At 41.1% G+C, this 26,873-nt stretch overlaps 1 protein-coding gene across 6 annotated transcripts in view; it reads right to left on the minus strand.

Moving 5' to 3' along the window:
• The window catches only part of LOC138754530 (coiled-coil domain-containing protein 30-like), a 112,094-nt gene that overhangs the window by 15,751 nt on the left and 69,470 nt on the right, over nucleotides 1-26,873 (minus strand). For 5 of the 6 annotated variants that reach the window (XM_069918918.1, XM_069918919.1, XM_069918917.1 and 2 more), the window contains 10 exons: nucleotides 25,774-25,899; nucleotides 23,316-23,453; nucleotides 11,227-11,375; nucleotides 9,679-10,033; nucleotides 7,245-7,373; nucleotides 6,069-6,239; nucleotides 5,127-5,336; nucleotides 3,304-3,461; nucleotides 1,781-1,946; nucleotides 389-510 (listed from right to left, as the gene is read on the minus strand). In XM_069918918.1, the coding sequence (XP_069775019.1) occupies nucleotides 389-510; nucleotides 1,781-1,946; nucleotides 3,304-3,461; nucleotides 5,127-5,336; nucleotides 6,069-6,239; nucleotides 7,245-7,373; nucleotides 9,679-10,033; nucleotides 11,227-11,375; nucleotides 23,316-23,453; nucleotides 25,774-25,899 (1,724 nt within the window). The remainder of the gene's footprint in view (nucleotides 1-388; nucleotides 511-1,780; nucleotides 1,947-3,303; nucleotides 3,462-5,126; nucleotides 5,337-6,068; nucleotides 6,240-7,244; nucleotides 7,374-9,678; nucleotides 10,034-11,226; nucleotides 11,376-23,315; nucleotides 23,454-25,773; nucleotides 25,900-26,873) is intronic. The other variant, XM_069918920.1, reaches the window with a different exon arrangement.

Here is a 26,873-nt window from a genome sequence, read left to right on the forward strand (position 1 = left end):
CAAGGGTCATCTGACAGAAACTGTCCTTTGTCGGCCCATTTCAAATCAAATTTGGGTTATTGATCCAAGTTAATTTATCAGAACCTTGACACGAATGGGGAATCCACTATATTGACCAGTTCTATTCATGATTCCAATGGATTACTTTTACTTATTTACAAGCAAGATGCCAGAATAACCATGCCTCAAAACCTTATTTGATTTCTCTCATCAGGAATGAACATCTCATTTTAAAAGTGTTTATTATTGGAGTGGTTGCTACAACTAACATTTTTATTTTCATTTGCACAGTCAAAATGTCTTCATCTTCCTGAAACAAAGCTGTGCCCAGATATCGCTGATTTCTTCCTAAAGTCTTACCACCCTGACCGATTCTCCATTCACTTGCCTGATTTGTGTATCCAACTGTTGGAGAATATTCTGTAGTTCCTCCTTAAGTTTCTCTACTTCTTGTTTGCATGAACATAGATCATCTGTAAACTTCTTATTAGTCTTTTGAAGACAGAGATTCTAAATGGAGAATAATTTCCTTTAAAATGTTGAAATAACAAATAACTGTATTCACAGAAGATCTTGTATGCAATAGAATAGCCCTTTTTCTCCTTGTCTTAGGTGATAATTATATTGTTGTTAACATGTTTTATGTACCTGGGAAGCTGTGGCAAGAAAGGCTTTCATTGGGTCTGTACATTGAACTTATGTAGATGACAATAAACTTCTTTAATTCAATCAAGGGCCTTTCAACAGTTATTATTGATCACTGCATATATGGCAAGGTTGGGAGAGATGGTCACTGAGTAGAAGTTAAGTTCAGTGGTACAAGCAGTTGGCCAGAAATAAGACTGGGATCAAAAGGGAGAGGGCAATCTTGTCTGGAGAGTTAGTCAAGAAAGGATTGAGGTTCTGAGAGGTTGGTTGGATATAGAATTGAGGATATTGGTTAAGGGTCCGTGTTCAGTGGATATTCAACCAGAGACCATGAGGACAGTGAGAGTGAAAGGTGAATGGAGGACAGGGAGCAAAGTGAGGCAAGTTCACTCAACCAACTGCAAGATGATCAATATTTTCAACTAACTGACAGTTAGTGTTGTAGTTAGAGCAATGCTGTTACAGCACCACTGACCCGGGTTTGAATCGGACGCCGTCTGTAAGGAATTTGTACGTTTTCCCCGTCTGCGTGGGTTTCCTCCGGGGGCTCCGATTTCCTCCCATCCTTCAAAACGTACCGGGGTTGCAAGTTATTTGGGTTATTTGGGTGGCATGGGCTCATGGGGTCGAAGGGACTGTTACTGTGCTGTATGTCTAAATTAAAAACGAAATTAAAGCCCTCTTAACCAATGTTGAATCATGTCTCAGACCTCTTGTTAATAGCTTCAGAGGGTTTAACTTATGACATTACCTGACTGTTCAGTAGTCATCACTTGTACAGAACAGCCAAATTAGTAATAGAGTTTCAAATTAAATTCACTTATGAGATGCATGTAAACTATCCAAAAGAATTTTGGGGCCAACGTGCGCAATAGAATGATATCACAATATTGTGTTCGCTTTCAGTGCTCAGTCTTCAACGATTTTCTCTTTATTTTTCAGCCTCTCAAATCTTACCTCCTTCTAAGAATGCCTAAATGGGTCAGAGGATCCCAGCACATGTGCTGGAGCCATGTCCCAGCAAAAATTAATGACAAATAATAAGCAAGAGAGAAAAATGGAAAACAAGAAAATCAAATCTCACGGATAACACTGAGGCTCACTCAGTTGTTTTCCACCCTCAGTCACTAACCTCTGAACACATGGCCTCCTTTTCTTCCTCCAAAACTTGTAGCCGTGCCTCCTGTTGCTGCAATTGCTGTTGAAGATCACATTTGCCACGTGACAAACATCCTTCCTTTTCCTGCATTGATTTTATTTGTTGCTGTAGCTCCTCTGTATTCTGATCTGCAAGTTTCCTAACAAGAAAGAGCCTGAGAGTTATGGACATTGTAACATGTTTGAATGTCGGGAGCCTCAATATTTATTGACAGGAAGGGTAGGAACGAAGCTAAAGAAAAACTCGGCAAGGCTAAGCCCACCTTTGTAGTTCCAAATAATATTCTCCAGCATTTCAACAAAAAATAACTTCAGCTTGAGAAGTGCTGATTTTTATTTCTAGTTCTTGATCCCCCCCAAATCATACACTTGCGTGTATCCCTCTGTATTTCAAGAAGAGCCAGCTGCTCAGGCTGCTGTAACATCCTTGTCCTCGATGCTCCCCCAACAATTCAGGGCTGGGTGTGGAGAGGCTGCCTATGAGGGCTGTTGTAGGTGGGCCAGAGCTGGCCATGTGGCTGTTCAGTGCTTAAGGCTGGGGCTCAGGGCTGGAATCTGTGAGGGGGCTACAAGCATCTACTTCATACGTTAACACACACTTTAAATTCCTCAGAACAGGCCAAATTCATCCATATAATTGGGAGGCAGTCCAGCACTGCATCTCAACGCAATGAACTGGCCTACACTCCCTCATCTGCAGCCTTTTCACACTGTCATGGTGGAGTTTTTAAAAATAATTCAGGCATACAGCACAGTAAATGGCCCTTCCGGCCCACAAGCCTGTGCCGCCCAATAACGTCCAATTAACCTTCAACCTCCCTACTACACTAACTGTCAGTTAGTTGAAAATATTGATCATCTTGCAGTTAGTTGAGTGAACTTGCCTCACTTTGCTCCCTGTCCCCCATTCACCTTGAACTCTCACTGTCCTCATGGTCTCTGGTTGAATATCCACTGAACACAGACCCTTAACCAATATCCTCAATTCTATATCCAACCAACCTCTCAGAACCTCAATCCTTTCTTGACTAACTCTCCAGACAAGATTGCCCTCTCCCTTTTGATCCCAGTCTTATTTCTGGCCAACTGCTTGTACCACTGAACTTAACTTCTACTCAGTGACCATCTCTCCCAACCTTGAAGGGTGGGAGGAAACTGGAGCACCCGGAGAAAACCTATGCAAATACAGGGAGAGCCTACAGACTCCTTACAGACAGCACGGGATTTGAACACCGGTCCGGTCACTGTAGCAGCGTTGCGCTCACCGCTACGCAAACCATGCGGTCCACTGAGTGGTTGTGTTGTGCAATACCATTCAACTGTTTGATGGTGCAAATGAAGCAGTTTACAAAAATTGCCAAGGACATTGATTTAGGATAATATGATTCAGTTAATAATTTAGAATTTGACAAAAGATATGTCAAATGAACTTCTCTGCTTCATTTGTTCAAAGAATCTAGATTACAGTATCATGGCCTTTGTTTCTTCAGACCTTACCTCTGAAGGGTTTCCTCTTGGAGCTGGTTCTTGAGCTTGGCTGCTGTTTCCCTGCTTTCCTTTAATTCTGCTTCCAATGTCACCCTCTCCTTATTTCGAGCTTCTGAGAGTCGTAGTTGATGCTGAATGCAGCTCAGCTGCTGCTGTAGCTCTGCAGACTTCAGGTGCATTATAGGTGGAGTAGTTTGTAGAAGAAAGGGAAGAGAAGGAGAAAACATTATTAACGGATTCAAAATACGATACCTCAAACAACATGTTATTCAAAAAGATCAAAGGAATAGTTCAGACAAGCAGATTTGAAGTGGACCTGGGGTTGGGGGCGGGGTGGAATGACCAAATTAACATATGAACAATGCAGTTCCTGAATCCAATAATCCTAACATTGTAATAAGTTTATATATTTTTTTAAGGATGGGATAGATTAGGTTGCAGCTTGACATTAATTCAATTTTGGGCCTGGATCCCGTTTTATCAAGACATTTGAATGAAAAAAAAAATAGATTGCAACTGAAATTTTGTTAGGTTTTTCTTTATCCAAACATCTCATCTGTTTGAAAAATGCTTTCCACATCAACCAGTCTGTGCATGCATCAAAAAAATCTCAAAACTAGTATCCCACGCGAGTCTTGTACATGGAGTTAAATGCAATTTAGATCCCCTGTTTTTCTCTTCCCATTTTTCCATCTGCTTTGATTGGAATGATTGCTCTGCGTCCTTGTTGGTTTCTCTGTTCAATTGGCACATCTCCTCTGGAAGGACACATTCTAACCAATCTGGAAGAGGAAGCTTGCATCCTGGAGTTTACCAGGACTTTGTGGACGGCTTTCCCCACCCCATGGTGAAAGAAAAACACTCTTTGCAAAATCCATCTGGAAGTCTAATAGGAGGATTCATTGAGAAGCAATGCCAACATTTATTATCTGTAACCTGGCCTGTTTCTGCTCCGTAAATGGTTATATGGTTAAACTGAAATTTCCTTTGAGAATAATCACTACAAAGCAAAAAGATAATCCCCCTCTTCAAATCAAGCAGATTTTAGCTTCAGATCAAATTCTTTTCTATCAGTCCATTTTGCTTATGTTTCTACCATTTAATGAAATGATTAATGATGTTCATAATTAAATGTCAGGGTTAACTTATAACATTTCTAGAATTTTGGCTGTGATTTTCCTTTCTTAAAAAAAGAGACATCTCAGTATCATTATACATTTTTAAACTAGTGAGTTCAGAGAACAGCGATAACCCGATACACATTGATGAAAGAGTGCTGGATATCTTGGAAGTGAGTAACTGTGAATAAATCTACAGGGCCTGACTTTCCAGGACCTTGTGGGAAACAAGGGATGAAGTTGCTGGGGCCCTGGCAGAGATGTTTGTAGACATGGGTGAGGTGCTGAAAGCCTGGAAGGTGGCTAATTCGCCTTTATTTAAGAAGGGTTGCATGGACAAGCCAGGGAACTACAACCTGATGAATCTAACATCAGTGATGGGACAGTTATTACAGAGGAATCAACGACACAGGAGCTACTTTATATAGAAAGGCAATGATTCACACAAAATGTCCAGTCACATTTATTCTGATGCACTGTTACCTTTTTAATTTTTCTCCTAACCTTTTTTGCAGGATCACAGTGGCAGTACTGTAATACAATGAAAAGTGCCAAACTATCGGTTCAGTTTTAAAGTGATACGACTTTTAATGTACCTCAAAGAGGTAGCTCATAGGAGCAGCTTCTTATGACATATTTCTGTATAAGGATCAAATTTAAAATAAAACAAACCAAAAGAAAACCCTCAATTGTAAAGTCAGAATCACCTCTCACCTTTTTCTCTGCACTAATATTTCTGTTCCTTTCTGTTGCAAGATCTTCTTGCATGCACTTTATCTGCTTTAAAAGGCGGGGAGTCTTGCTCGAATCCATTTCCAGTTCTTTTAGTCTCTGTTGTTTAATTTCACATTCTGATTTCAACATTATGGTGTGCTTATCCATTTCTGACAATCTGCATTGCACCGTTTTAAAATCCAAGTTGAGCTATGTATAAAGAAATATAGGTATTTATGCACATCATTTGGCCCTATGCAATCGTGCCACTGTTAAATCATTACCAAATCTGTCTAGTTTTTGTTTAAAAAGTTACTCCATACCCTTTATTTCTGTTCAACTCTTAATTGTTGCAATTCAATCTATTAAATATTTACATGACAAATTAGTCCATATCCTAATGATCCATAAGCTATATATTTCTTCTATTTTTTTTTCACTATTACATTTTTCTGTAGGGGAACTTTCAATCAAATCTTATTATGGCTTTGAACATTTCTGACTCAACCCCTTGAATCATTTCTGCCCTAGTAACTCATATTCACTCATCCTTGGTATACCCTAAAATGGATACTCGGCCATTGAACTAAACTACAGATGCTGGTAAGTTGACTTCTTATTGCTGGACTTGTTTGACAGTGACCTGGACCAGATTCACCAGATTTCTTTTATGTGGTCAGAAGGAAAATCTTTTGATTGTATAACACACCTCTTGCAGGGCTTCTATCAAGATGTGCGTTTACCAGTTGTGCTTCGTCCAATTAAGGTGCTTGTAAGAGCACGAGTTTCTAGATGCATACTAGAGTCAACCAGCAAACTCACACGTGCTACAAATTCAGTTCCTGCACCTCACAGTGGATTAGTGAACAGAACTAAAATTTGAGGTTATTTGGATTAGAATTAGGTGAAAATTGATACATTATTATTTAATGCAGTGCTCACCCTGGTATTTTCCTGATCAAGAAGAGAATTTTGCTTTTGCAGATCTATTAGTTGTTCCCTCTTGTACTTTAGCTCTTTCTCAGCGCTGCTACATAGATTGTGTGCCCTCTGCAAATCCTGTCGCAGTTTACGTGCTTCTTCTGCATGCTGAGCCAGCAAAGCTTCTTGCGACTGTCATTTTAAAAGAAAAGCTTCAATCTTAAGGAGAACATGGATAACATTAATGCCTATTTCCTCCTCTGTCTACATCTCCAGGCTAAACAATATCAATGCCAACATGTAGAGTAGAGAATTACGTTCTGTAACTGTTCACCAATGACTGGCTGAACAGAAATTTAACAGAATTATAGCTGGAAATTCATTGCGTGGGAAACTAAGAAATCAAATGTGCAAATGTACAGCATAGAATCATTTGTGCCACAGAAGTACCCAGCAATGACTACAGAGAGAATTGAACCATCTACCTTTGATATTCAATCACATTAATTTTGCCAAGCCCTCCACATCAACAATCTTCACCCGAAGCTCAACTGGACCAACCACATAAGCACAAGAGCAGGTCAGAGGTTAACAAAGGGCCATTCCTCTTGTTACTTTAAAACCTTACCATGGGTCAAATGCATGAAGGAATACTCTCCACTTGCCTGGTGGAATCAGTGCAAGCGACTTTGGCTAAATCACCCAAAGAAGTTGACTAGACGCTGTAACAGCACTGCTACTGTTGGTGCTGACCCAGGAGAGCGGGGAACAGAGACACAGCACTGCTCCGTAGGATCCTGTGGCCCGGTCTTGATGCCAATGACTCCATCTAGGCTTTAAATGGCCTGATAAAGGTGCTGACATTTTTCTTTTTTTTAAATCCTGCAACCACGGAAGTTTATGCCCAAGATGGCAACTTCTCATAATACGCTGTCCTGCATAGGTGCTGCCATCCTGGGTATAAACCTCCATGGTTGCATGATTTAAAAAAATGTCAGCTCCTTTAACAGGCCATTTCAAGCCTACATGGAGTCACTGGCATCAAGACCGGGCCACAGGATCCTACGGAGCAGTGCTGTGTCTCTGAGATATCAAAGTGTAGTTCAAGTGTTCCTGCCAAATTAATGCTGTTCGATTTAAAAACTATCAAAGAATTAACAGCAATAATTTTGAGGACATTTCTTAAACTGCAGTTACCTTGACCCTATTATTTGCTTCCTCCAGCTGTAATTCCAGGGTTTGTTTCTGTTGGCAAGAATTCTTCTGTTCAAATTCTAGGGAAGACTGCATGTGGCTCATTTCCATCTTCAGGGCCTGGAGCTGCACCTAAAGTGTAAGTCAGGCAATGAGCCCCAGAAACACACAAGCGTCATTACAAAAGAATGAGCTTTTGTCTAGATTCTCCAGTCCCTCTTTTTCAGATTAGTTGGCACATTATTGTCACTTCCACTAAATTATAAAATATGTTTCCATTACCCCGGGTGATTCTTCCCATCAATGGGAAACTACTATATTATATAATCACACAAAGAGGAAAATTATTAAAAACCTTGCAGTGAACAACTAGCGAAACTAAAGAGCTGATTGTGGACTCAGGAGGGGGAAATCAGAAGAACACAAACCAGTCCTCATCAAAGGGTCAGCAGTTAATAACTTTGACATCCTGGTGTCAACATCTCTGAAGTTCTGTGCTGGGGCCTCCATGTCGACGTAGTCACAAAGCCTCGCTAGCGGCTACACCGTGAAGAGTTTGAGGAGATTTGGTATGTCACCAAATGTCTACAGGTGTTCTGCGGAGAGCATTCTGACTGGTTACATCACTGTTTAATTGTGAGGTGCCCATGCACAGGACGAGAAAAAAAAAACTACAGAGAGTTGTGAACTTGGCCAGCACCATCATGGGAATCGGTCTTCACTCCATTGAGGACATTTACAAGAGGCGGTGTCTTAAGAAACAGCTTATATGTTCAAGGACCCTCACGACACAGGCCATGGCCTCTTCTCACTGCTACCATCAAGAAGGAGCCTGAAATGGCACAAAAACAGCTTCTTCTCCTTTGCCATCAGATTTCTGAATGGACAATGAACCTCATGTTCTTTTCTTTTTGCACTAATTTATTTATTTTTAAATGTAATTTATAGCAATATTTGCACTGTAATGCTGTCACAACTCATCATGTTCACGACAAAATATTCTGATTCTGATAACTGATTAAGCTCTGATTCTGAACTTAATAACTCTGTGCAGAGGTAAGGAGGGTTGAAGAGAAGATAAACATGAGATAAAAATGAAAGGGCCATCTTCTCCTTGGATAAGCTGAGTGAATGGTCAAGGTTGAATGTGTCTGCATGTTCCCTTGGAAACAAACTAAATGACTGTTTAGGTGGCATTAATTGTTTTGTCGAATTTTGCAATATTGAGAAGCTAATCTGGAGAATGCAAAGGTGAAACAAAACTGGGTCACACTCCCGTGCTTACATGCCTGTCCACCCTGATCACCTGTAGATTGGAGGAGCAACACATCATTTTCTGTCTGGGCACTCTCCAGCCACATGGCATGAACACTGACTTCACTATTTTCCTTTAAACCTGGTTGCCTTTTCTTTCCCCTCCCCCCCACTTTCCCGTCCTTTCACTCACCCAGCCCGACCATACCCCCATCCCTTCATTGCTGCTGTCCCCTCCTCCTTCCTCCACCTATCATATCCTGCCTTTGCCACCTCCCCTTCCCCCCCCAACCTACTCTTTTGTTCGGATGCTTGCCAGCATTTTCTCATACTTTGATGAAGGGCTCAAGCCTGTTATATTTGCCTTTGCTTAATAAATGAAGGACACGGTTTGACCTGCTGAGCTTCTCCAGCATTTTGTGTTTTTATTGAAAAACAATGGTCTTTTACAATGGCCAGTATCAAAATTCTTGTGAAACTGAATTCCAATTCCAATGGTGCTCAGTAAAGGGACTGAAATTCAAAAAAAAAGTCAGAACACTGCTTCATTGACAAGGGAATTTATGCTTCTTAAAGATGAAGTTGATAATTGGCCCGGAGTGTGACAAGATGGCAGATAGATTTGTAGGATTTTTTTAAATCTCTTGAACAATCATTGAACATTTTTTCCCTCAGAAAAGGCAGTTATGAATCCAGAAAACTGACTCAGCTTGGAATTGTGGCTCTTCCATTTAACATTATGTTCTGAAATAAGCTTCAAGACCTTATGCTTTTTAAAAAAAATATTTGCACCTTGCCCATCCCTTCCATCTTTTGCCTTGGAGGGGAAGCTTGACTCCTTACAGAACATGGTTCCCTAAATTTGTGGGAGATCTTTAAGATCAGGCACAGTTAACTGCTACAGCACCAGTGACAAATCCAGCACTGTCTGTAAGGAGTTTGTTCTCCCCATGTCTGCATGAATTTTCCCCTTCCCTCCTCACTCCCCCTAACCCCACAGCCCTTCGCTCCCCTTATTTCACACCTCCACATTATCAAGGTGCTCTGGTTTCTTCCCACGATTCAAAAAAAACGAACAGAGTTGTAAGGTCCATTGGGTGTAATTTGGCAGAAGCCGAAAGGGCCCATTACCGTGCTGGATGTCTAAATTTAAATGATGACAAACAGGACATTCACAGTCTACCTGATTAATACTGTCTTCCACTTTTTCTTTCGAGTGTATCAAGTCATTCAGCTGTTGCTGTATGTTACACACTTCTTGGGTCAGGCACTGGTTCTCCTGTTGGCAGCTTGCCAGCTGTTGCTGTACCTTACAATTTTCCTGTGTTAGGATCTTGTTTTCCTGCTGGTAGCAGAGGAACTGTTGCCGAATGGTAGCATACTCCTGATTCAGAATCTGGCTACCCTGCTGGTTGGTGCAGAATTGCTGCCGTACGACAAGGTTCTCCTGATTCAGCTGCTGATTTTCCTTCAGTACTGCGTCGAGTTGCTGCTGCAGGCACTCTACTTTCTTCTCCGAAGCATCTGTCATCATATTGCTGAGAAATTAAACATGAGGGAGACAAGGTTAGCACTTGTAATAGCTTCCAGCAATGTTCAAACATTACTCAAAGGAGGCTGAGGGGATAACATTTCATCTTCTGTTTGCATACCTTTTATCTATTGAACCACACAATTAAATTGTACAACATCAGATTATAATTACTGCAGCTCTTTTTTGGAACAGCATGTGCTGGTAACAATTCTGCTGTTACTATTCATAGCCACTGAACATCCACACATATGTCAGTTTATTGCATTTTTAAAAATCTTTTGCTTTCTATTGTTCTCTCCACAATTACCCCTCCAACCTTCTGCTGGCTTTGCACTTGATTGAATTCCATTACATTTGTAATATTTTTCATTTCTGATGAAAGGTCACCAAGTGATTTGCAAACTGTTTCTCCCTCCATAGATGCTACTTGATCTGGTGAGTACTTGAGGCAAATTCTGTTTATATTTCAAAGTTGCATCATATTGTATAATGTTCATCTGATTTTGGCATTTTTGTCCTAGAATGTTCCACTGAATGTTTAATATCAATTTTTAAAAGTTCCTTCAATTTTTCCCCTTTTTTCTTTCCAGCAGAGATAATAATCAAGTGCAGGAAGGCTGACTGAATTTTACCCTGTTTGGTCAAAAGGCAATGAGACCAAATGCAGTGATTTCTACCAAAAATTGAACCTATTTAAACTGCAAAACACTGCAGGTATTGAAAATTTGAAATAGCAACAGGGATTGGTGCGAAAATTCAGGGAAGGAATAATCCTGGAGATAGTAATAGATGTAATATATTAGAACCCATGATGATGTTTGTACAGTACGTACATAGGATGGCTCTCCTAGCATCAGATACGAGCAGTGACAGAGATGAAGATGCAACTACCTAGCCCAAAACTCTATGCAGAATTATTCTTCATTGTTTTACATTCAACAAGTCAATTAAAAGAACATAAATATCCACAGAACCTATGCTAAAGGATTTTGGGGCTCTCAAGAGAAGTAGTACAGTTTAATTTAGTAATGATTCTAAATGACACAATAACAGCTTATTTTGGCTACATCCTTAATTACACCAATTAATGAAATGCCCAAAGCATTTGCTTAGTGAGGTAAAGTTTGTAGTCAGTCTTATTATTTTGGTCCAACTATCCCAGTTTTCCCACTAATATTATAACTTTTTCTCTCTAACCTGTTTAATGCTTCTTGGAGTTTGAGTTTGCTGCTCTTCAATTCAGCTATCTGGGACAGATATCCTTCTGCTACTTCTTTCCAATCACTGTTTGATGCCTCATTCTGCTTTTTGCAGATGTCTTTGTAATCTTCCACCACCTTGTTGAACTAATAAATAAAGTCAAATTAGTTTTTTCTGAAATTGAATTTATAATAATAACACAAAGTGAAAAATATATGGCTAATCTTTTGAATCACAGCAGTTCAGTGCATAATAAAATATCAGCAATATTTACAATGATGAAACCTGCTTGCAGGATCATCGATCATCTAATTTCCTTATTAGCACAAGAAATATGAGTTTGATTCTAATGTTTAGTACAGTACAACATATTTAAACTAATGCAATTTAGAGCAATGCTGCTTTAATATGCCCCACAGCAAACCTCATTGTCCACTGCAGCTCCACTCTGCACAAACTCTCAATGTCCAGGAATGTCAGAATGCCAAACATATGGAATTGATTTCCAGAGAATGCACTGAAAACAAGAACTTTGAACTGTTCAAGAAATAGATGTGATCTCAGAACTTAGGCTCTTACTGCATTGATGTGACGGTATCATGCGGTTTATTTCTCCTTGTCCTGTTTGGAGACAGGGTAATAAATTTGCTCTGACCTCGAATACACAAGAGCTTGCAAAAATCTCAGTAAGAGCTTCTTTCAGACAGCTGATTCAAACTGGACCACACAATACCATGCAATTATTCTTAGAACCAACACAAACTAAATCGAGCAACTTGATACATAGAACAGTACAGAAAATTACAGCCCTTTGGCCCATGATGTTGTGCCGACCTACATAAAGTAATTCCATCATTAATCTAATCGTTCCCAATCTCACAGTCCATGACATTCAGATTTCAGATTTATTGTCAGAGTACATGCATGACATCACATACAACCCTAAGATTCTTCTTTCCTGCGGGCAAGGCAGAATTTTTCTTTTTTTTGGTAATATTTTATTTATCATTTTAAATATTTTTAACGATCAATAATCATATCAAATACAAAACATTAAGAGAACCCCTCCCTCCACTCTCTCCCCTCTATATGTCCTTTTAAACAGAGAAAGAACAAAGAAAAAGAAACACAAAAAAAGCATCCCATTGTCAGTGAATACAGTAAAACACATGGAGACACGATAATACCACAGTGTTAAAATCTTTGCAGAGGTCTACTGGCTAGCCAGTAGTAATTGTAACCCTATATTGGCACCAGTGAGGAACCTATATGTTCTAAATAAGGTGAGGCAGAATTTTTCCTACATCCATGTGCCTATCTAAGAATTTTTAAAATGTTTTTATTGTACCACTTTCCACCATATTGCAAGCAAAGAGGACTAGATCAGGAAGGCACCTTGGTCAGCATGGACAAGATGGACCAAAGAGCTTGATTCTGTGCTGTGGTTTTATGAACCTCCGAATTAAATATCTATTTAAGGACACCCTGCTATTTGCGGGCAGGACTGATATACAGGAACAGAATTATTCCATTTATTCTCCCCTGCCCCCAATTCTTCCATTCAATTGGATTATGGCTCATCTGTTCCTTTACTCCTTTTACTCACTTTAGTTTCAGAATCATCAATACCCGTCCCTAACAAAAGTCTGTCAATTCTTTATTGAACTAGCTTTTGTGGGGTGAATGGTTCCATACTTTCAATGGACAGTGCAAATAATTGCTTCCTGGCACCATACCTGAATGGCCTCACCAATATGAAGGTTATACCTCCTCAGAAGGGGGAAATATTTTAGATCATTCTCCTCTATTTAAGATTATCCTTTGTTAATCTTATTTTAGTTATTCAAGGGGATTCAAGCTTAGGTTATACAACCTATTGAAATGGAAGCTGCGTTACAGTTAAGTATAATTCTAATTAGACCCTTGAGTAATTTTGCATTCTATCTCAGAGTGGCATAGTTCTACAGCTAGCAGAATGGTTATCTTACACTAATAGACTCTGGATTCAATTCTAACCTCAACTATAGAGTTTGCACATTCTCCATGAGACCACATGGGTTTCCTCTATGTGCTCTGGTTTCCTCCCCATTCCAAGGATTTGTCTGTTGATAGGTTACATTTTTTTTTGAATACTTAAAAAAAATTTTTTTTAATGTACAATGTAGACCCAACCCCCACACCCACCCACATCCCACCCCCAAAGACCAAAAAGAGAAAGAAAATGGAGATTTAACATCAAAAATATAGTAAACCACCATGGATCAAAGCAACACAACCATGATGAGCTTCAGGCAATTCAAAATTTTAAACTCATTTAGTCAAAATAGGGGCTCTGTGGCGGCACACCACTAGGCAGGTGAACTGGCCACGCTTCTAATCCACCTGGCAGGGCAGTGGCCAAAATGGCACCGTCGGGGGTTTCCCCTTCTTCTCAGCACAGGGCTCAGAAGCCCGCGCTGGGGGACCACGTGATGTCTGGGTGACGTCAGCGACCCCCAGTGCGGTTCTCAGCCAGGAAGTACCAGGCTCGGAGTATGTCCAGCCCAGCAGCCTGTAATAAATCAGCTCACTGAGCTCAACCCGTCTGGTTGTGTGTTCTTTCAGTAGTAGTGTAGCTGCCGCTACAACTGGTGACCCCGACTGGTTCAAACATCTTTGAACCCATCATGAGCGAACCTGGGATCAGTGCTATAGCCGTCAAGCTGCCTGAATTCTGGGTTCAGGAGCTGAAGACCTGGTTTGCCCACTCGGAGGCTCAGTTTCACATCTGCCAGATTTCATCCGGCACGACCAAATTCTACCATATGGTTGACGTCCTGGACCAGGCCACCGCCAAACGCATGCTGCAACTAGTTCAGCACCCACCCGCTGAAGACAAATACGAGGCCATCAAGCGAGTGCTCACCGGGTCCCTTGGACTATCCAGGCGCTAGCATGCCGCTCGGATGCTTCACCTCGACATACTGGGGGACAGATCCCGATGGAGCTGATGGACAAGATGCTCATGCCATTGGTGATCACACCAACTGCCCACTCTTCAAGCCCATTTTCCTCGACCATCTGCCTGAGGATATCTAGCTGTTACTGGCCCAAGAGAGCTTTACCATCCCGAGGAAGGTCACTCAGAGGGCCCAAGAGCTATAGCTCCAGCAATTCCCGGAGGGCTCGGCAGTCCAGCAGGTCACGAAGCAAAGGCATGATCACGCCAAGCCCTCCCCTAGTGCTGCGGTAGAGCATCCGGCCCCTGCAGGGGCCACCAAGAGCATAACCAGGGGCACGGCATCCGCTCCAGGCCTCTGCTTCTACCACCAGCGCTGGGGAGCCAAAGCTCGGAAGTGTCGTCAGCCCTGCTCATTCCAGGGAAATCAGCCTCACTGTTAATTGGCTGCAGCGGCTGGCCAAGGACACCGCCTCCTCTACATGTGGAACTCACTCAGCGACTGGCGGTTCCTCCTCGACACTGGGGCCCAGATCAGTGTCATCCCGGCCATCAAGTCCAGGAACCGACCTCGAGGACCTCCCCTCCATGCGGCCAATGCAACAGAGATCCAGACGTATGGAGACAAGACAGTCCACTACCAGATCAGCCGACGAACGTTCTTGTGGAGGTTCACCGTCTCGTCCCTTCTGACCACCATCCTGGGTGCCAACTTCCTCCTCGCCTACAGGCTTCTGATGGACATTCAGGGTAGGCACCTGGTGGACACCTGCACTTTCCAGGCCATTCACTCTGTGCAGGAGGCAGCCGCAGATGGCCATGATCAGCACACCCAGAGACAAGTTCCAGTGAATCCTGGATGAGTTTCCGACCCTCCTCAAGCCACAGTTCTCTGGTGCCTCACCGCGCCAGGGGGTGTTCCACCACATCCCCACCCAGGGCCCACCGGTTCACGCCAAAGCATGCTGGCTCCCACCTGACAAGCTCCAGGTGGCGAAGGAGGAGTTTTCGTATCTGTTGGAGCTGGGGATCATTCGGTGGTCTGACAGCCCGTGGGCTCACCGCTCCACCTGGTCCCGAAAGCTTCCAGTGGCTGGCGCCCCTGCGGAGACTATCGACAGCTCAATGAGGCCAAAGTTCCTGACCATTACCCCATCCCTTACATACAGGACTTTACGGCCAACCTGCATGGTGCGAGTGTTTTCTCCAAGGTTGACCTGGTGTGTGGGTATCACCAAATCCCAGTGCACCTGGAGGACACACCCAAGATGGCTATCATCCCCCCACTTTGGCTTGTTCGAATTCCTTCGCATGGCTTTCCGGCTCAAGAACGCTGCTCAGACCTTCCAGCACCTCATGGGCTCAGTGGGGGGACCTGGATTTTGTCTTCATTTACTTGAATGACAACTCCATTGCCAGCAGGGACCGAGTGCAACACAAGGCCCACCTGCGAACGCTCTTCTCCCGACTGGCCAACTTTGGCCTCACCATTAACCCAGCCAAGTGCCAGTTTGGGAAAGAGTCCATGCAGTTCCTGGGCCATACCATCACGGCCGAGGGAGCCACACCCACCACTACGAAGGTCGCCGCTATCAAGGAGTTCCCAAGTACACACAATCTAAAGGGGCTGCAGGAGTTCGTGGGTATGGTCAACTTCTACAACCGATTCATCCTGGGAGCTGCGTGCATCATGCAGCCACTATTCGCCCTCATTGCAGCCAAGCACAATTCGCTCACCTGGACCCCAGAGGCCTGCACTTCCTGGTGTGTTTATCAATGCGCCTCACAACTCCCAGCGGTCACCGCATGAGCTGCTTCCTCACCTCTGGGCCCACTTGGACTCCTTTGCACTCCCACCGTCGTCAATACACAGCACATGGCCATCTCACGTCCCGCTGAAGACAAATACGAGACTATCAAGCGAGTGCTCGCCGGGTCCCTCGGACTATCCAGAGTTTCCGCAGAGTACGTTTTTATTTGGCGGGGCCCACCTGCGGCACATCTGCAGAGACCCTACGAGGGGCTGTACAGGGTTGTCCAGCGTTCAGGGTCTATGTTCATGCTGTACATCGGGAGCAGGCGGGAGCTGTTTACTGTGGACAGGCTGAAGTCAGCTCACCTCGACCCCACCGAACTAGTGATTGTGGCCCAGCCCAAGAAGCGAAAGCTGCCCAGCTAAAAAGGGCATTGGCGCCAGTTCTGCGGGGGGGGACTATGTGGCAGCACACCACTAGGCAGGCGAACCAGCCACACTTGTAATCCATGCAGCGGGGTAGCCAGCCAAAATGGCACCGTTGGGGGTTTCCCCTTCTTCTCAGCACAGGGCTCAGAAGCCTGCACTGGGGGACCACGTGATGCCTGGGTGATGTCAGCGCCCCCCAGCGCGGTTCTGGTAAGTCCAGCCCAGCAGCCTGCAATAAATCAGTTCTGCTCACTGAGCTCAACCCGTCTGGTTGTGTGTTCTTTCAGTAGCAGTGTAGCTGTGGCTACAATTCCATACTTTAGAAAAAAAGTTCATCATGTTAATTATACATTATTTTTTCCAAAGGAATATATGACCTCAATTCCATATGCCACCTCTGCAAAACCAAATCAATCTAATTTTTCCAAGTAATATTAGCCTTATCACATGACCAAGTCGAATGTAAAAAAGAGCCTACTTCTTTAAAACATCTAAAACATAAATCTGAAGAACTTAAATTATATTTCTTTAATTTCTGAGGAGTTGAGTACAATTAATGCAAAAAATTATAATGTGTTGTTGATAGGTTAATTGACCACTGTAAAAAGATTTCAGGTGTGGTAGAATATGGAGGAAGTTAATAGGAATGTCGGGAGAATAAATGTATATTTTTAATTTTTAAATTTAATTTAAAAATATTTTAGACAAACAGCACTGTAACAGGCCATTTTACCCACCCAATTTACCCACACCCCCGGTATGTTTTGAACAGTGGGAGGAAACCAGAGCCCCTAAAGAAAACCCATGCAGGCACAGGGAGAACGTATCACCTCTTTATAGACGGCACAGGATTCGAACCCAGGACCAGTCCTGATCGCTGGTACTTTAAAGGCGTTGTGCTAACCGCTACACCGACCGTGCCAGTTAAGGCAAGTAAGAATTTCAGTGTAATGTCTCTGACTTAAAACTCATTAAAAAAATGGGATAAATGCAGGGGAGATTGGGGATAAAGAAGATAGAAATAGGAGAATAAGGAAAATGTTGGATGTTGTAGGAATGTTGTCTTGTAAAGAGTTGAAAATAAGAAAACAGAAATGGAAAAGGAGGAAAGGTAATGATGGAAAAACGGAAAGAGAAGATAAACAAAATATAAAATGGCTACGCTGAACTATATGACTCTAAATATTAATGGAATACATAACCAAATTAAAAGGAAGAAACTACTAAATTTACTGAAAAAGGAAAAAATAGATATAGCATTTGTCCAAGAAACACACTTAACTGAATTGGAGCACAAGAAATTAAAGAGAGATTGGGTAGGACATGTAACAGCAGCATCGTATAATTCAAAAGCAAGAGGAGTGGCTATATTAATTAGCAAAAATGTGCCATTTAAAATAGAAGAGGAAATAATAGATCCAGCAGGGAGATATGTTATGATAAAATGTCAGATATATTCAGAGCTTTGGAATCTACTTAATATATATTCACCTAACGAAGAAGATCAAAAGTTTATGCAAGATATCTTTTTGAAGGTAGCTAATACGCAAGGGAACATACTAATAGGAGGGGATTTCAATCTGAATTTGGATCCAAATATGGATAAAACGGGGAAAAAAATTAACAGGAAGAACAAAGTAACCAAATTTATAATTAAATCAATGCAAGAAATGAAACTTGTGGACATATGGAGGAAACAAAACCCAAAAGAAAAGGAATACTCATACTACTCGACTAGACATAAAACATACTCAAGGATAGACCTATTCCTGTTATCAGCCCACATTCAAGGGAGAGTTAGGAAAACAGAATATAAAGCTAGACTATTATCGGACCACTCACCCCTGTTATTGGCAATAGAGCTAGAGGACATCCCTCCAAGAATGTATAGATGGAGATTAAACCCCATGCTACTTAAAAGACAAGATTTTAGAGAATTTATTGAAAAACAATTAAAAATGTACTTTGAAGTAAATACGGAATCAGTGGAAGATAAGTTTATACTATGGGACGCAATGAAAGCATTCATTAGAGGGCAAATAATAAGTTATGCAACCAAGATGAAGAAGGACTATAATCAGGAAACAGAGCAGTTGGAAAGGGAAATAATAAACATAGAAAAAAAATTAGCAATAAAGGAAGATACAACCAAAAGAAGAGAATTGGCGGATAAAAAAATAAAATATGAAACATTACAAACATATAAGGTGGAGAAGAATATAATGAAGACAAAACAGAAATATTATGAACTAGGTGAAAAAACACACAAAATCTTAGCATGGCAGCTTAAGACAGAGCAAACTAAGAAAATGGTATTGGCAACAAGGAAAAAAGACAAACAAATTACATATAATCCAAAAGAAATTAAGGAAAACTTCAGAGAATTCTATGAACAATTATACCGAACCGAAAACGAAGGGAAAGAAGGGAAAATAGATGAATTTTTGACTAAAATTGAACTACCAAAACTACAAATAGAGGAACAAAATAAATTAACAGAACCATTTGGAACAGTAGAAATACAAGAGATAATAAAAAATTTACCAAATAATAAGACACCAGGAGAGGATGGACTCCCAATAGAATTCTACAAAACATATAAAGACCTAATAATACCGCCCCTCCTGGATGTAATCAACCAGATTGATGAGACACAAAACTTACCAGATTCATGTAAAACAGCAATAATTACAGTGATACTAAAACAAGGGAAAGATCCACTCTCACCAGCGTCATATAGACCAATATCTCTGCCAAACACAGATTATAAGATAATAGCTAAACTATTAGCAAACAGATTAGCAGAACAGGTACCGAAAATGGTAAATTTAGACCAAACTGGATTTATCAAAAAAAGACGCACAACAGACAATATTTGTAAATTTATTAACTTAATTCATGCAGTAGAAGGAAATAAAGCGCCGGCAGTAGCAGTTGCTTTAGACGCAGAGAAGGCCTTCGACAGAGTAGAATGGAATTACTTGTTCAAAGTATTGCAAAAATTCAGTTTACCGGAGAAGTATATTAATTGGATTAAAGCATTATATGAGGGACCGTTAGCGAAAGTGACAGTAAATGGACATGTATCAAAGCAATTTAACTTAAGCAGGTCAACGCGGCAGGGATGCCCACTATCACCATTATTGTTTGCGCTAGCTATAGAACCACTAGCAGAATCGATAAGAATAGATAACAATATAAAAGGAATAAAAATAAAAGACAGGGAATATAAAATCAGTCTGTTTGCGGATGATGTGATAGTGTACTTAACAGAACCAGAACTATCAATAAAAGAACTATATAAGAAATTGAAGGAATATGGAGAAGTGTCGGGATACAAGATAAACGTAAATAAAAGTGAAGCAATGCCTATGAATAACGCGGATTTCTCAAAATTTAAGGAGGAATCCCCATTCAGATGGCAAACGCAGGCAATAAGATACCTAGGTGTGCAAATAAACAAAAATCTAGGCCAATTATATAAACTCAATTACAATCCACTAATGAAAAAAATTACAGGACGATTTAGAGCATTGGAAAGAGCTACCACTAACACTGATAGGAAGGATAAACTGTATTAAAATGAACATTTTTCCAAGGATACTATACTTATTTCAGGCATTGCCAATACAACTGACAGAAAAATTCTTCAAAGAGTTAAAGAAAATAATAAGGAGATTTTTATGGAGAGGGGGGAAACCGACGATAGCACTAGATAAATTAACAGAATGGTATAAACAAGGAGGCTTACAATTGCCAAACTTCAAAAATTATTATAGAGCCGCACAATTAAGGTACCTATCAGATTTTTATCAAACAAGGGAAAAACCAGACTGGACGAGACTAGAATTAGATAAAATAGGGGAAAAGATACCTGAACACATATTATATAAATGGGACGAAAAATTGGTACAACATAGAACTTCTCCAGTATTACACCATCTCCTCAATATATGGAAGAAGATTCATGTAGAAAGAAATAAAATAAATTACCAAATACCAAAACTAATATTGACGCAAAATAAGCTACTCCCTTTTACAATAGACAACCTTGCCTTTAGAAAATGGGAAAAAAAAGGGATTAAAAGAATAGAAAATTGTTTTTCAGGAAGTAGATTCTTATCCTTTGAACAAATGAGAGATAAGTACAATATAACTGGAGATACAGCGCTGGCATACAACTGAGATCCTACTTGAAAGATAAATTAGGAAGCAATTTGAGTTTACCAGAGGGAAGTAACCTTGAATATGTGATTACAGATACAATGTTAATCAAAAGATTTATAACAAATATGTATATTAAACTGCAAGAAAAGGAGAATGAGGAAACAAATGGTAAAACTAAACAAAAATGGGAACAAGATTTAAATATAAAGATAAAAAAGGAAACATGGGAGAAGTTATGCTCTGGAACGATGAGAAATACAATAAATACGAGGCTGCGTATGATACAATATAATTGGTTACACAGACTATACATTACACCGCAAAAGTTAAATAAATGGGACCCAACAGTATCTGATAGATGTTTTCGATGTAAAAAAGAAAGGGGAACAACAATTCATGCAATCTGGACATGTGAGAGAGTAGAAAAATTTTGGGATGATCTCAATCAGATATTAAATAAAATAACAGAAAACAATATACCAAAGAATCCAGAGATCTTTCTCCTAAGTAACATAAAAAATAAAGAATTTGGAATTGAGTTGGAAGATGCACAAAAAAGATTTGTCAAGATAGCCCTAGCCGTAGCAAAAAAATGTATTATGTCAACCTGGAAATTGGAAGATAATTTGAAAATACAACAATAGTATATAGAAATGAATAAATGTATTCCATTAGAAAAAATAACATATAGTTTAAGAAATAATATTGAAATATTCGAACAAGTATGGGAGCCTTACATTAAATACAAAAGCGAAAACCTACCGGGAACAAACATTACCTAAGTTGATGGAAGGAGAAGAAAAGAAAAGAATGGACTCAGTAGAATTTCTGGTGTATTTTTGTTGAATGACAACATTGTCTAACTGAATTAATGCAACCTAGATTGTATACCTAAAATGGATGAGGGGGGGGGGGGGTGGGGGGGTGGCTTGGGAGGAGGGAGGGGGGAGGGAGAAAAAGTCACTGTAAATGTGTGGAAAAGAAAAAGTGTATATCATGGCTATTGTGATTTATGGTGTGAAAAATAAAAAATTAAAAAAAAAAAAAAACGTGGATGGTTATCTGTTGGCTGAAGAACTTGAAGCTCTGAAAACTTTTCTTCCCTTCAGTGTCGTTAAGCCTCAAACTCTGTTTGAATACCTGGTAGTAAACAATCGATTTACAGCATTTGAGGATTTACTTAACAATGCCTGTAACAGTCGCATTGGGCGAAAGAAGTTTTTCAAAACTAAAACTGATTAAAACATACTTATGGTCAACAATTTCACAAGAGAGACTAAACAATTTGGCGATGCTATCTATAGAAAATGACATTACTGAAACCATTGATTTTGACATTATTTTCAAAGATTTTGCAAATACAAAAGCCAGAAAAGTCTGTTTCGAAAAGAACTGTGCATAAACAGTAAGTCTGTAATTGTCTTAAACGTGTATTAAAAAAAATAAAACTTCAAAAAAAAAAAAATGGGATAAATGTAAGGATTAATGTAAATGGGTGGTCAATGGTTGTTGTTCTGTTGTGTATCTCTCGGTATCTAAGAATATAACTTTATTATTGCTAATAGTTAAGTTATGAGTGCAGGATGGATTGACCAATGTCCAGAAATATGATGGCACAACATTTTCCCATCCTGCAGATGTGAAAATTGATTGGATTAAAACAAGAATGCGATTTAAAGGTCAAACTAGCATCCCCAAAATTTAACCTGTTGAGAATTGCTCTGGCACCAATGGCCGTTTTCAGATCTGGCATGGATTTAATTTTGATGTTCTCCTATCAACAGTTTCTCCTGGCCACAGGCAAATTGTGTAACTGGGCAAGCTTATTTTGATCTAAAGCACATTTGTCACTGGTGACTTGCACCCCTCTAGATTTTAACAACATTGTTTACTCTTTAGCTGCAATTAAAAAGGGGTCTGAAGAGCAGGTCACCCAAGTGCTGGGAAACCTGATTCAGATAGGCTGCCTTTATAGTTTCCACTTCACGCACTCCCCTTCCCACAGTACAAATCTCTGTTCCCTGACCACATATGTTAATGGTCCTTACAAAATGATCACCCACTCTCACTCCATGCATCCATCCCCACCCACCACTCATACACAGTTCACAGGACAACAAAGCCCAGCCACTCCACTCATTGCTGGCCAGTAAACACAGGCCCCACCAACCTCCGATTTCCCACTGCCTACTCTTTTTTCCAATCCACGACATAGCATCATGTAACCACAAGCTCCTCTCCACATAACTCGAACCCTAGCCCTACCCATCTAGCACAATGCATGAAGGAAAGACCCCAAGATCAGTTCAATAGCGATCAAGACTGAAGGCTTTGGGTGTAACAGGATTATAACTCTCATTGGTGCAGAGGGTGTTCCTTGCTTATTGAAGACAGGCCAAAGAAACACTCTCCCTCAAAAGCCTGGATTGCCTGGTGCATACCAATGATCTTGGAGTTAAAATGTAGATCAGTCATAATTGAATTGAATAGCAGAATACCTTCAAGAGGCTTAATCCTGTTCCAAAATACAGTATGTGAGATAGGTTTTCTGTCTAGGATGCTCCTTTGATGCAAGAAAGGGACAGGAAATAAGGATACCTGATGTATAGCTCTTGCATTGGAATAAGTCAAAAAATCTTGAATGAAATTCACTGCAGGTCATGACATAAAAATACTTTACAGTTTCTTACATACCAAAAAAAAGCAAAGTCCTGGAAAGTTAACAATACGTATGAAAATGTTATTGTGACTGTGATCTGATAATATGGACATTACACTCTGGTCACATAATCTCCTCACCTTCTGCTCTAGGGTGCAGTTCTCCTCCTTCATCCTGTCAAGGACTTGATTTAACATTTTGTTCTGGTCTGCTGCCGCACGATAGTTCTTGAGCTCCAAACTCAGATGGTGTACTTGAGCTCTGACACCTTGTAACTCCTAAGGAAAACAGAAAACTTTATATCAATAATATGGTCTAGAAATTTATCATGCTTCTGTAGGCATGCTATATGGCTGTTGTGAGGTCGGTCACAATTTAGTCAAGAACTTACTGATGCAGCAAAACAATTTTGGATTTTCCTTCTAAATACAAGGAAAAGTTGCCATCTATAACAAGGCTCATTTCAGGGAGTTGGGGGAGGGAGAGAAAGTTAACGGTCAAAGGTCCAACCTGGGACTGGGAGGGGTGAGTGAGGATAACATTGGCCATCAGGTGATTAGAGCTTGAGGTGTTTGAGAGGTAGTTGGCACTCAGAAGATTAAGTCCAGGTGAAGAGGGAATTCAACAGGTTGGGGCTGGGGTGAGTTGCGTAACAGAGGATCAGGGCAGGTCGGGGGGAGGAGGTTGGACATCTGAACCTACGTCTGGGAAACCAGGGCCACAAAGACTTGGCCATTGGGCAGTACGGTTGGTGTAGTGGTTAGCTCCACACCTTAACAGTACCAGCGATCGGGACTGGGGTTCAAATCCTGTAGTGTATGTAAATAGTTTGTACGTTCTCCCCGTGTCTGCATGGGTTTTCCCCGGGGGCTCTGGTTTCCTCCCACCGTTCGAAACGTACCAGGGGTGTAAAATGGGGACGAAGACTCGTGGGACGAAATGGACCGTTACTGTGTTGAATGTCTAAATTTGTTAAAAAAAATTAAATTGGACAGTCATGGTCAATAAGGGTTTGGTCAGTGTAAGAAGAATTTAAGTTACAAAGTTACCATGATGTGTTTGGATTATTAGCACAGTCCTTTATATTGATGATATATAGTAAATGCTGGAAATCATTAGGAGGTCAGCCTGCATCTATTGGAAAGGCAAATAGGTAAAGCATTAGGTCATTGGATTGCTGCCGGGTGATTTAACCACTGACTTCCTTGATTGACAAAGATGAGCTTGAAACTGGGATGCCTATGCGTTTTTTAATTCTGAAATTCATATCTTTGTGCTTCTTCTTACATCTGAGTATGTCTCAGCCCTCCGATTATCTTGCCATCTTCTCCATGGTACATTTCAGCTATGGATTTACCTGTGGTCTTGAAAATTGACCGCATACTTTAACCAGCTCTTTTTTTCCTGTTTATTTGCAATAGATTTCAGTTGTGAAGAAGGGATTATAGCTTGACCATCAACTGATTTATGTTTCCTTAACAGATGGGGTCTGATATGTTTATTTTGTACTTCTGGTATCTGCTCACAAGATATTTGAATTAATCTCAAGTTAGGCCTACAATAACTACTTGGACTAATGAAATACCTTCAACATTAGCAAAACATCCTGTGGCGTTTGCTGCATTGGAAAGACAGTTGATCAATTTTTATTGCTGCATTTCATTTTTAAATAAGCTGGCACTTTATTTAAATTGAAAGGAATACTGTCGCAGTATTTAAGACAGTCTTTGTGACCTGCTCACAGCATTATAGAGAAAACAAACAGATGTCCTATCCTGCAGATCAATCTCCCATCTCAAAGGTCAAGTGAAGCAATATCCACAATCTTAACCATATAACCACTTACAGCACAGAACAGGCCAGTTCAGCCCTACTAGTCCATGCCATAACAAATCCCCACCCTCCTAGTCCCAATGACCAGCGCCTGGTCCATACCCCTCCAGTCCTCTCCTATCCATGTAACTATCTATTCTTTCCTTAAATGTAACCAATGATCCCGCCTCAACCACGTCTGTCGGAAGCTCATTCCACATCCCCACCACCCTTTGCGTAAAGAAATTTCCCCTCATGTTCCCCTTATAATTTTCCCCCTTCAATCTTAAACCATGCCCTCTAGTTTGAATCTCCCCCACTCTTAATTGAAAAAGCCTATCCACATTTACTCTGTCTGTCCCTTTTAAAATCTTAAACACCTCCATCAAGTCTCCTCTCAATCTTCTACGCTCCAGAGAAAAAAGCCCCAGTCTGCACACCCTTTCCCTTTAACTCAGACCCTGAAATCCTGTCAACATTCTCATGAACCTTCTCTGCACTCTCTCTATTTTGTTTATATCTTTCCTATAATTTGGTGACCAAAACTGTACACAGTACTCCAAATTTGGCCTCACCAATGCCTTGTACAATTTCATCATAACCTTCCTACTCTTGAATTCAATACTCCGATTTATGGAGGCCAACATTGCAAATGCCTTCTTCACCACACCATCTACCTGAGTATCAGCCTTGAGGGTACTATTTACCACAACTCCTAAATTCCTTTGTTGCTCTGCACATCTCAATAGCCTATCATTTAATGCATATGACCTATTTAGATCTTACCTCCTCTTTTTGTATTTTCACCTCTTCGGCGACTGCTAGTGAAGATTCCAAATCCTTATGCTTTTTCATTTCTTCTTCGAGCCTTAGCTGCATACTCTCCAATGACTCATTAGTCTTCTTATCATGCTTTTGGAGGGAATACAGAGACTGGATTAAAAAAAAATTTAGACATCCAGCATGGTAACAGGTCATTTCTGCCCACAAGTCCGTGCCACCCAATTTTACCCCCCCCACTATGTGTTTGAAGGGTGGGAAGAAGCCCATGCAGACATGGGGTGAACGTATAAACTCCTTACAGACAGTGCGGGATTCAAACCCTGCTCCGGACATGATCGCTGGTGCTGTAAAGGCGTCACACTAACTCACACATGTCAAACTCTGGCCCGCGGGCCAAATTATAATTATATTTGGCCTGCAAGATCATTTCAAAAATGTATTAGAGGTGGCCCGCTGGCCGCCGCGCCAGTATTGCGCATGCACAGTAATACAACAAATCCCAGAATGCATTGGCGTCAGCCCGCTAATCGCCCCCACCTCCTCTGTTTACGTTGCAGGGTCTCACCGTGGACTCTGGTTTTGGGGCCTGGCCGGTGTCAGGGGAAGCCAAGGCCACTTCCCAGCACCCGGAACCGGAGGCCTCGGGCCTGACCTCGCCAGGACCGTTGCCCACTCCCCCTCCCTGCCGCAGGCTGACCCGCGACTCACAGTGACGGGGCCGCTGATCTGCTGAGATGCCGCCCTGCAGCGAGAGCCGATGCCCCCGCACTGTCGTTGTCCAACCCGATCGCCCGCAAACCCCGCCCTCCCGCACACAGGCCTGAGTAAGTATTATGAACTTTAATCTCAGGATAAAATGATCTTCCAATAGTTTCATGTCACAGTGATAAATATATTCCTGGTTAAAAATGGTCCTGCACCTGGATACAGCTCATTAGGCATAAAACTTGAAAAGTGTGTAAATCAAAGGATATCTGTACCAATGGAAAAAGGGCATGGCAAATAACCCTGCTAGAGTTCATGCCCACAATCAGTCACCCATTTGATTGTTTCAGGAATCATGTTATTCTCCCACATTCTCAATGGCCCTCAGATTTTACTAT

The sequence above is a fragment of the Narcine bancroftii genome, chromosome 2 (assembly GCF_036971445.1).
Source record: "Narcine bancroftii isolate sNarBan1 chromosome 2, sNarBan1.hap1, whole genome shotgun sequence".
In the NCBI taxonomy this organism is placed as follows: Eukaryota; Metazoa; Chordata; class Chondrichthyes; order Torpediniformes; family Narcinidae; genus Narcine; species Narcine bancroftii.